Source organism: Lutjanus erythropterus, chromosome 9 (genome assembly GCF_056507025.1).
Source record: "Lutjanus erythropterus isolate fLutEry1 chromosome 9, fLutEry1.hap2, whole genome shotgun sequence".
Classification (NCBI taxonomy): Eukaryota; Metazoa; Chordata; class Actinopteri; order Lutjaniformes; family Lutjanidae; genus Lutjanus; species Lutjanus erythropterus.
Window position 1 is genome coordinate 31,912,896 of NC_139325.1, and position 12,079 is coordinate 31,924,974.

The 12,079-nt window shown below is 38.9% G+C and overlaps 1 protein-coding gene across 1 annotated transcript in view; it reads right to left on the reverse strand.

Moving 5' to 3' along the window:
* bcl3 (BCL3 transcription coactivator) overlaps positions 1–4,682 on the reverse strand; it is a 30,654-nt gene extending 25,972 nt beyond the window's left edge. Inside the window, exons 1-2 of the mRNA XM_084727134.1 lie at positions 3,554–4,682; positions 1,759–1,873 (exon numbers count right to left, since the gene is read on the reverse strand). Of these exons, the coding sequence (XP_084583260.1) occupies positions 1,759–1,873; positions 3,554–4,040 (602 nt within the window). The 5' untranslated portion in view covers positions 4,041–4,682. The remainder of the gene's footprint in view (positions 1–1,758; positions 1,874–3,553) is intronic.
* Between the last annotated feature and the right edge of the window lie 7,397 nt (positions 4,683–12,079).

Sequence of the window (12,079 nt, forward strand, 5' to 3'; positions counted from 1 at the left end):
GAGTTTGAATGAAGCTGACAATGATGATGTTACTGTTAAATTACAGGGAGTGAGTTTGGCAAGAGCAACCAAACAGCTGTTTGTGGTTAAAATGTGTCTTTAAAAAAAGGTCTCTCGCTGTAGTGACCCTTTCCATACTGTTTTCAGACACTTAAAATAACTATCTGAGAATGTCGGCGGGGAAAACAAGCACAAGCAAACAAACAAGCGTCACCAGCCCTGCACGGTCTGCATGTGCACTTGTGAAATGGATGACTATCACTCCTCTACACTTCCATCACAGTCACATTTGTTGTCCGTGGTGATTCAGGGACTCACCTTATAAAGTTTACGGCCTGCCACGCTGTTGAACTGCTGTGTGTGCAATGACACAGCGAAAAAAAACAGCCGAAAATTGTTGACCAACCACTCGTTTCACCCTCTATCATTGGGTAATCACCATCACATGCTGCCACATAGATTTTTTTTTATAAGTGCACCAGCTAGTATAAAAATATATTTAAGATCCCCTTAATTTATAATTCTTCATTCGAATTTTCTCCCTGTGGATTTTTGTTAGCTTGTATGTGTTTTATCCCGTAACTGTAATGCAAACTGACTGACAAAGGAAAAAAAACCGACTGCTTAACAGGAAAAATCTCGGCTGACTGAAGGGTCTCCAACTGATGATTCCAATATTTCACTTTCAGGGGACATCCTTCGCGTGCAACATCCAAGCCCAAAACAAATTTCCCTATGAGAACAATAAGGTCTGTCATATTGTACTTTTTCATGCAAGACATGAGATGTAAAAAATGAAATTTGTGGCTGAGTTCCATTTAACTGCTTGGTTTCAGGGTCCTGGTATGGTGCATATAAGCTCACTGTCACTCACAGTTTACCGGGACATCTGAATTTTCCCTCTCCAACAAGTCAATACGTCTACTGTGGAAAAGGCCTGAAGACAACTTTGAGAAGGCAGCTCCAGAGGCATGCATAGAAAATTCATTACTCAGCAAACATGCACACACTGTAAATGTGTGAAAAAGTAAGCTGAAACACTGTACAGACAGTTTTGGGGCTTGATATTTTATATATTCTGCAAGTTTAAACATTGATGGAGGTTAAGATATGTTTGAAATAGCTATATCCTGCCGTCTACCCCTGGTTTTATGCTGGTTAAAACATCCTTTCAATTACTTCTTTCCACCATAGAGGGCATCAAAGTACAGATGTGTATTTCAGTTTTAAGTAAAAGTCTGGCCTTTATAATATGCATCCATTTGACAGTTTGAAGTTGTCCTTTCTGTGAAGTATATAACTTTTAATTGAGAGAAACTTTCATAATTAGCAAGTTTGAGTCACCACTTCCAAGAATGTAGGGATGTTTTGCATAAGAAGCTTAAAGCTATTAATCTCAGGCTCAGCATGTACAGTGGATCTTGACCTGAAACTTTTGGTCTTTACAGGTGAAGATGTGAGTTTGGTCTGCACAGTCTAAACAAAATGACGATGAATCAGTTCAATCTGCTGGAAATCTCATGAATATTCATGACTGTGGTAAGATTTCACATCTGTGAATTGTGCCAAGTTTTGACTGTCAGCACAGTCTGAAATGAATGGTGTAAAGTGGATGAATCATAGTAATCTTTGAAGTTTACTGTACGCATCAGTGGCTTGGGTGGATGGATAGGCTGTATGCATGACTAAATTACACACCAAGAAAGTGACATCCTAACTTCCGAACCTAAGCCGTTTTTTTTAAACACATAAACATACGTGTCCCCATCTTCGTCTTGACGTGTAGCCAGAGCGATACCAGTCAGCAGGTTTTCTGTTCGGTGGACCAGAGGGTGCTCTGGGACAGGTGGCAAACAGTACACTGGGTAGTGACCTGAGCAGGAATGACACAGAAAGAGATGCAGAGACAGTGAGAAAGAGAAACACATGAAAAGTAGGAGGAAAAGAGGGAGACAGAGAAGAAAAGATGATGATGAAGATACATGTAAAAATGAAAAGGCTGGCCTGGCAAACAAGCCTGTTTTTGTAATACGAAAGTGTGCAGCTGTGTATGTATGTAGTGAAGTATACAGTTATGAGTTGACCCAGTAAGCTACTTTTGTCAGACTGAAGAGTAACTGCAGAATTGCTGACTGGACATTTTCTCTTTGATTCAACAGCAGTGTCTTTTCTTTCACCTGTGACACACTGGTGACAAAAGGTGAGGGTGTGCTGCGCTGCTTCTTATTAGGGCTGAAACTAACAATGCTTGTCATTGTCGATTAATCTGTCAGTCACAGTCTGGGTTAATCCATTAGTGTTTTGGTCTATAAAATGTCAGAAACTGGTGAAAAATGTTGATCAGTGTTTCCCAAAACCCAAGATGATGTCCTAAAAAGTCTTGTTTTGTCCGCAACCCAAGGAGGACTAAAGAAACCTGGAAATATTCACATATTAAGTACAACTGTGTAAGATTTAGTGGCATCCAGTGGTGAGCTTGCAAATTGCAAGAACTTTACCCTCCCCCACTCACGAAAAAGCAAATTGCAAAAGTAAATTTGTCAGGGTTTTTTTTCTTAAAAAAAAATTACTCAAATTGATGAATTCATTATCAAAATCGTTGACGGTTATTATAGTAGTTCACAAATAATTGATTATTTGTTACAGCTCGACTAATGTTTTCAACTCACAATAGCATTATTATCATTCATGCAATACCAATAAAATCATTTTACAGCCCCTGCAGGTTGTGCCATGCAATGTCATTGAAACTTAAATTGTGTTTCTAACTTAGTCTTACCATTCGATAATGTAAAGACACCCTGTATGCATATATGCCATATGTTAAGTCATTTTTCAAAGCAAGAAGTGTCCAAATTAGTTCTTCAAATGCAAATATTTTCCAGTTTCTGTCACCTTCTATGACAGTGAAGTGAAAGTCTTTGTGTTGTGAACAAACAAGACATTTGAGGACATTACTGGTCGATATTTTTCACCATAGTCTGACATTTTATGGACCAAGCAACTACTAGATTATTCGAAAAAAATGATCATTACATTAATTAATAATGAAAATAATCATTAGTTGCAGCCCTACTTAGAAGTAGGATTGTATTTTTTGGCTATGCCACAATATATATCCACATTTTTACTAAAATAACACCATCGTTTTCAAATAGTGCAAACATGTGATCATATCATAGAATATGATGCATTGCATGATATTAAACTACCCAACAGCAGGTCAGTAGGGACCAAATGGGTAAAGGCAACTAATTAAACAGCAGTCTGATAAGTTCAGAAAATGACATCACTTTACTGTAATGCAGCCTTTGAACCAGGAAAATACGACACTAAAAGATATCTCAAGTCTCATAATGTGTGTACACATAGATTATTGATATATTGACCAGCCCTTGTATCCGGTACTGGCCGATACACAAAGTTCAAGTATCAGAATCAATACTGGGATGGTGGAAAGAAGTCTAAGAGTACCTCTACTCTTAAGTGTAAAGTTTATAAGTTATTCTTGTTGCATATAGGGGTTAAAAACCATGAATCCATTCATGCTTACCGTACTCAAGCGGGCGTATAAAGCGTACTGGATATCTCTCTGGACTCTGTCCTGCCTCCTCATCCCGCCTGGGAGTCACCGGTGCGGCTCGACTCACAATACTGTTCGGCAAAGTAAAGTCCGCCTCTCCCGCCGGGGAGAAGCGGTCTGCGCTCTCTGGTGGAGTCGGTGACTGACTCTGGGTCTCCGGCTCGACGGGAATTTTGCGTTTCCTAAAAGGAAGCCTGAGGGAAGATATGTCCGCCAGCCGTTTGCGAGAAGCGCCGGTCTCTGAGCCTGCTGAGCGGCGTCTGTCCAGACTGTCCGCCCCGTTGCACGCAGGGGGAGCAGGTGAGCCGCCGGACACCTGAGCGTCCCTGGCGCGGCAGCTGCAGCCCTGAGTCCTGGAGTCGGCGGCGCTCCCACGCTCTCGGTTGGTGGTGCGCAGATCCAGCGGCGCAGCGGCAACCGACTGGTGGTCACCGTTCATGGTCATGATCCTCGGCATCAACTGAGGAGAGTCAGGCACTCAAGGATCTGAAGAAGTTTCAGGTGTGTGGCTGAGGAAGACAACTTCTCGGTGACAGTTTGTTTGGATCAGTCCATCCAAAGTGGCCAACACAGCGCAATTCCCATCCTCATGAAATCAAACGATCAAGTCATCACTTGGTTTCCCTTTTAGTCACTGGAATGTCTTAGAAACGGATTTAATTTCATTCATTTATTGTCGAATAAGAGCCAGTAGAGGCTTGGTGCAGATAAAGTGTATCCCTGCATACCAGGTTAACAACTGCAGGTAGAGTGCAGCTCATCTGCTTTTAATGAACGTAATGACAGAGACTCTGGTGCTTTCCCTTTAAACCGAAACAAAGCGGCAGGCTTCAGGGCAAAGAAAAGAGAATACACACACTGCGCTGAATTCACTTTAATTTCTGCATTTCCGACCTCTCTGACATCTGTCTGTTTTGCATGCGAGTTCAAAACATCTAGAGCTGAATTTCTCAAGAAGTTCAGGGAGGAAAGACGGATCGATGCTTTTGTCGGTTCGGCTGTTTTGTGCACGTTGCTGCAAAATCAAAAGACAGCAGATCCGAAAAAATAACACCGACTCTGTGCTTTTTAACGCACGGTAAATTATTTACATCGACAGCATGAACCCAATGACAGTTGTTTTTTTTTTTATTTTCATTGTAATTTTATTTTTCTTCCAACTTTTAGTTGCTTTAAATTATACAGCTGTGTTCATAATAAAAGCTTCAATATTATATCGGCACTTTTATTATTATTTTGGAAAACTTTTCTATTTCTAACTCTAAGGAGCAGTTCACATACTGTTTCATACAGTATGAGGATTATGGCCAAAGTCCAGACTCAGTTTAAAGGTATATTTCGGATTATTTGATGGAGGTTGGTAATAAAAGTAAAGATATTAAGGAAACTATTTAATTTTTGTAGCTATTGTTAACATACAGAAGACTTTGCTTTCATGTTGGTACTTGAAAGGGATAGTTCAGATTATTTGATGCAGGGTACTTACCATTATTCAGTGTATTACCTACAGTTGGTGCTGGGTGGCACACCTCCAGATAGGACAAGCAGAGAGGAGCGCCATGGAAGCGAAGCCATGTGCTGCTGTGGACAGGGTCAGCAACAACAGGTACTTTAGCCTCCTAAAAAAATCAATATGGGTTCAAGTATAGACTATATTTAGAATATTTTCAGGCTTTACTTCGACATCAGAAAGCCTTTTCCAACTGGAAACTGCCATCATACAAGACAAATGTCGCTCTACCCAAACCAACCAAACTCCATAGTCAAAATCAGTCATTTTGCTTTGCAGAACACAGAAGTTGCTGGTCTACCGCTGCCTCCATCTGTTAGTTTGTGTTACCCTGTGACTTGGATGAATCTGAATTATCATTTTTAAAACGCCAATGTCACACAATAAAACACACAAACTTACAGATCGAGGCAGCGGTTAGAATGGCAACTCCCTTGCCCTGCGAGGTAAAATTACTGGTTTTGCCATTTCCCGTTGGAAAACACATCAAGGTTAAGCAGTGAAAATATTCTAAATATAGTATACACTTAAACTGACATTGTTTTTTTGGTGGAATTTTTTAAGTGGCTAACATATCTTTTGTTGCTGACCCCAGCCACGGTAGTTCATTGCTTATTTTCCATGCTGGTACTCCTCTCCGCTTCTCTAAACTGGGGGCTTGCTGATCGGCATATACTGAAAGTAATAAACTGACTATCAATAAGTACCTCACAAAACCCCACATCAAACAAGCTGAACCAGTCCTTTAAAGTAACGATATGAGAGCGGCATCTTCTGCGGGTTAAGTAAAGCTTCAATAATGTTCCTTAATATAAAGTATATTTCCTTCCTTTATTCTAAAATGAATAACAAGGAAATACTGATTTTAACAACATGCAATGTATAAACTTCTATACTTTTATGTTGAAATTGGGCATGTCACCGCAGACTATGACCGTTTTGAGGAGACTTCCTTTATGAACTTTTCAGTGCTCTCATAATGATGTCATGGAAAGGGATTTTTTTTACTGTTATTTTGATCACATGTTTCAGTGCCTCAGGTCAGCAGTCATAATGTTGATTTTCACACCTCAGTCCAAAAAATTACACGATGCTCCAGTTCTTTTGCTGATCTCACCACAGTACACAGCACAACAGAGAGTATTGTCCCAGTTGTGGTAACAAATAACACTATTCTAGCAATAGCATGTTGGACTCACAAAGTCACAAAATGCGGTTTGTTTGTTTTTTATTGCTGCAAATATGTCAAATCATGACACTGTAAATTACTAAGACATTAAAGGACCTGTGTGTAGGATTTACTAGCATGAGCTAGTCTGCGGCAGGGCACCCACTCCGGCCTTAGATAATAACGGCTCATTCTAAGGTAACAAAAGCAAGTGATTACGCACTAATGAAAAGATACTCATGAATATATTATATTACATTTCTGCCATATTCTGCCAATCAATCCCCATAAATATGACACACTGGTCCTTTAAAGCTCAAGTAAGCCTAATGCTTAGGGGGATAGTTTGGATTATCTGAAGTGGGGTTGTATCAGGTACTTATCCATAGTCGGTGTATAACCAACAGTGGATTCCACCCAGCATGCCACCAGTTTGGAGAGGCAGAGAGGATTACCAGTGTAGGAAGCTAAGCAAGGTACTGTTGTGAAGTGCACACTATATTTAGAATATTTTCAGCACCTTACTTTGCCACCAGACAGCTTTTCTGGCAGGAAACCACCATTATATAAGCCACATATTGCTCTCCAAACCAACCAAACCCCATAGGCAAAATCAGTAATTTTACCTTACCGAACACAGGAGCTGATGGTCTCCCTGCTGCATCAATCTGTCAGTTACACGAACAAACTAATCAAGGCAGCGGTACACCAGCAATGCCCATGTTCAATTACTGACTTTGCCTGTGGGGTTTGGTTGATTTGGAGAGTGTGATATTTAGCTTGCATTCTGAAAGTCTCCCATCAGAAAAGGTTGACTGATGGCAAAGTAAAGCAATTAAAATATTCTAAATACAGTGTACATATCAACTTAATTTGATATTTTTCAGGTGAAACTTATTTTAAGTGCCTAAAATATGTTTTGTTGACGATCCTGTCCACAGCAGCGCACTGCTTCATGTCTCTGCTTCGTCTGAGTTGATGCCACGTCGCTGCTGCCTTGCATGTTAGCTGATCGCAAACGCTGATGCAAAACATAAATGTGCACACACAACCATGCATATGCACACACACACACACACACAGACACACACACACACACGCACACACACACGCACACACACACACACACACAAACTGACAAACAGGCACAAAATTAGCGCCAGCCACCAAATGCTAGTAAAATATTTAAGTGTCTGGTAGATCTGCTTCACTCATCAGCCAAAAACACAGTTAATCTGTTACATCTCTGTCAAAAAAAAGAAAAAATGACTAGTAGCAATTTGGCAGTTGACCAAAAAAGTTATTTTTTCCACTCTGCACACAAATCACACCTCATCTCCTTGTCTTCAATCTCATCCTACTCCGCCCTCTGACCAGGCTCTGATTACCAGGGTCAATTTGGGACTTTCCTCTTTCCACTGAAGTGTGGAGCTGGCAACGGAAAGTCAAGCTTGGTGTCTAAAGTCCCTAAAAGACCCTGACACCACACAAACATGCTCTGCAGCTGTCAAGGCACTCAACCATTATGGTCTTCCCTTACAGATTAGGTATCATTGTTTATGAAAAACACGGGCCCACCTCTTTTAAGGCCGGGCCCATCCTGAACACACTTGGTAGAGCTTAATGAATAATCGTTGACTGAGGTTTTATGATCCTGAAGAGCATACACATATATGCAAACAGAAAATTTTAATAACCCTTTAATATTTGGGGGCTAAGTTTTGTAAAACGATGCTGTGGCGCATGATGAACGCAGAGAAGTCATCAGTGGCTCAGATCATGAGTAAGACATCCAGATAGAAACCAATGAAATGAGGCCCCCTTGTGGCAAGAGAGCCAAAGTGCAGCCAGAAAAATTATCAAGAGAAACTCCAAAGAATTAACCTATATTTGGGCAATACAGTATAAACTACTGCTCTCTTTGGCTGCTGAGTAAGTGAATTTTGATGAGTCATAAGATTTTAGAGTATTTTAAAGCATATTTATAATATTCAGTCAAGCTAAGTTAAGATGTAAACTGACATTTAAATGGATAAAATGACCAGATTTCTTTCACAACACTAACCAGGGTGAGAGTAGGTGTCTCCCTCTTGTGGATGTTGAAGCAGAGGTAGTCAGTTTTCTCTCTCATTTTATAATGTCTAGCACCACAAAAGATAGAAGCAATATTTATGATGAAATGTGTCTTTTTACTCAGGATATTCAGAAATAAAGAACGTATTGAGTTGTTGAAAAAACTGGGTGACTAATAAATAATACAAGTTCTGGACACAAAATAAGTAGGCTAGTATTATGTTGAGTATATTATTTTACATGCAAATATGTTATTATTCAAGTTCACATATTTCGGTTTGTTTTTTTATTGTTTGTTTGTTGTTCAAAGATTCCTTCTGGCGTCACTTATGTTTATATAAGTAAAATCTGTGAGGTTTTTGCATGGCTGCCAGTGGTGGAAAGTAAGTAATACTTTTACTAAATTCCTGCACTTAAGTAAAAAATACTTGTAATTGACTTGAGTATTTCCATTGAATGCTGCTTTACACTTCACTTCTTCCCTGTTTCTTGCAGCCGTGTCTGATCTTCACTTTTATTTGTTTAGCTTTATTGTCCTTGTTTTTTAGTGTTATGTTGAAGTACACTGAGAGCAATGAAAACAGGAGTCAGATTCCTTGTATGGGTACACATTAATGTCTCAAAAAGTGTAATTCAATAATACAATAAACATTATTCTGAAATGGGCCATTCTGCATTACGAGTACATTTAATTTTGGCATTTTAAGTATATTTTGATTCCCATACATTTGTGCTTCTTACTTCAGGAAAAATTTTGAAAGCATGTTTGTCACAGTATTTCTATTTTTCACACATTAGTAAATATAAAGGACCTTATATACAGCAGTAAATGCACATAGGACTACACTGATTAAACTAAATCTACTTTACAACAGTCTGTACAGCCGTACAGCTGTTCAAACACACAGCAGACAAATATTAGCATGCTAACATGCTCAGACTGAAGATGCTAACACACTGTTGTTGTTTAGCATTTATTGTTAGCTAAGATGCTTACCCAGTTTAGCGTATTAGCATGCTAATAAGCTAAATAGCATAGTCACTAAGCGATAACTGCAGCTGAGGCTGATGGAAGTGTCTGTAGTTTTACAGTTACTTGGTCATGAACCAAAATATTGGATAAATAAAAAGGCTAACCCGAATCCTTAAGTAAATACCTGAGGGTCCATGTCAGAAACCTGCTGGATAAGACGACAGGTGCTGCAGTCACAGAAGAAGAAACAAGCTACAGGTGAAGTGTAAAGAAGAAGAAGAAGAAGAAGAAGAAGAAGAAGAAGAAGAAGAAGTGTAAAGTAGGTGAGTCACTTCTCAAGTCTTGTTCTGTCGTGTGTCTGAAACAACAGTTTTAGTAACTTAATAATTCTTTGACTCGTTTATTTTACCAAAAATGTCAAACGTGGTTTCAGCTTCCTAAATGTAAGAAATCTATGCTTTTCTTCCTTGTTTTACCATCGTAATTAGAGTGTGTTAGAGTTTGTTGATGTGTTGTTATGCTAACATTTGATAATTAGCAGTAATGGAATGTAACTAAGAACATTTACTCAAGTATTGTATTAAAGTACAAGTTTGAGGTACTTGTACTTTGCTTAACTGCTTCCATTTTTTTTTTTTTTTTTTTTTTTGCTACTTTATACTTAACTTCATTACATTTCAGAGTGAGTACTTTTTACTCCACTACATTTATTTGACAGCTTAAGGTACTAGTTACTCACTAGTTACTTTGCAGTTTCGTATTATTAAAACAAAATATAATCTAAAAATAAATGGTGTATAATTATAGATTAGGCTACCCAGCAATATATGAAGTAATTCAATTTACCCCCACCTTTACCAGTTGCAACATTACAAAGATGCATACAAATCAATGCATCAGAATTTACAATCCACTTCCTGAAATCTGTCATTCTCTATAATGAGGTTTTTTCTTTAACTTTTAGTAGGCTTACTTGCAGTACATTGTGTTGCATTTGAATGCAGGACTTTTACTTGTAACAGAATATTGGTACACTGTGGTATTTTTGTTTAAACATATTAAAAGAAGCTTTTAACTGGTCAGGAAACAGTCTCAATGTAATACCCATGCCTCTATAGGCAAACAAGAAGAAGACTGGCAATTTATTTTATTTTCAATGCCTGCGACTGGGTCAGATTCTCAGATCAGATGAAATCATTTACAGCATGACCAGACCGCATGACAGACCGGAAGGGACAATGTTTACATTTTCCCAGGCGAAGTTAAGTTTGTCAGTAAAAAAGGAAGCTTTTGTCCACAGAGGCCCCCAAAATCTGCACAGTATTTCTGTCTAAACTACTTCCTCCACCACTGCCAATTCATACTAAACACAAAGTACAGCTGACACTGATGGGAAGGTTTTTTAGGGGTTGATCATAAAACAAAAAATGGGCTACATATACATTTTGACCTCATGATGGCGCTAAAGGAAAGGTTAAGGAACCACCAAATCACCCTGAGGGAACATCAGTGTGTGTATGAAATATAAGGAAGCAATATGTAAGACCTTAGCATTCAGAAATGAGTACTGCAGTGAGTTTGAGCCATAGACAGTATATTAAATTGGTTGAAACCGCTCCCTCCTCTCAAAGGCCAGACTTGGAGCTCAGACAGGTTGCCTGCAGGCTGCAGGGACATTGAAACTTACATGAGTAACATTATATTTTGACCATGGCAAGCGAAGACAAGTCCTGCACTGTCAAAGTTAAGAAAACAAAAGCTCTGAAAATAGACACTCTGGTGTTTGAGTTCATTGACTACTAGCTTTACTGCCTGCCAGAAACCATTAATATTTGCTCAATTTAACCGTTACAAACGTCTACTCCTTCTAATTGATTAATTGATTAATCTAATATGATTTCTGTTTCTCATAAACAGACACTTATGCATCTGGCAAACATTCAGCATTATTTTTAGTTCCCCACCAAAATGAGAATTTCAAAGAGGAGCCTGCTGGCTGGATAATTCACCCAAAAATGAAAATTCAGTCATTATCTACTCGCTCTCATGCTGATTGAACAGTGTTGCAGAATCTCCCAAACAATTCAGAATTTCAGTTTTCAAACATGAAAAAACAATGGAAAAAAAAACACAGAATGCCTCTATACTGCTTGTCTGATGTAATCCAGACGTCTGGTGCGTGCACACTGTCACATCACACACACCCAGTTCAGTGTGCACATGCATGTGAACGTGGCTCCAAGCTAAGGATCTATAGAGAAGATTTAAGCTAAAAAACATGGTGTAAATGATGTCTTTCAAGTCAAGTCAACTTTTTGGGTTGTCACCATTCACTGAAATGGTTTGGGAGATTCTCCAGCGCTCTTTTCCTGTGAAACTCCAGCAGTGCTTTGTGGATTAAAAAACATAGTAGAGCAGACTATAACTAAATTTTCACTTTTGTGGGAACTATCCCTTTAATGTCATGTTTTTTTTAATGATTTGGTACAGTAAATCTATTATATTTTTCTCCCTTAATGACAATCCATCCAAAACTTATTCATATACTTCCCTAAAAATGACAAATGTCAACCTCATAGTGGCGCTAGAGGAAAAGTCAAGGGATTACCAAAGTCATTCGGATTTATTCTCTGGGGACCATGAATGTTTTAAAAAAAAATCCATGGCAACAAGTAATCATTGTTACGTGCTGACAGTCAGGTGAGAGTGGTGATTCTTTTTATATCCCAACTGAGGAGGTTGTTGTAGCTGCTGAACTCTGACTTTTCCTTT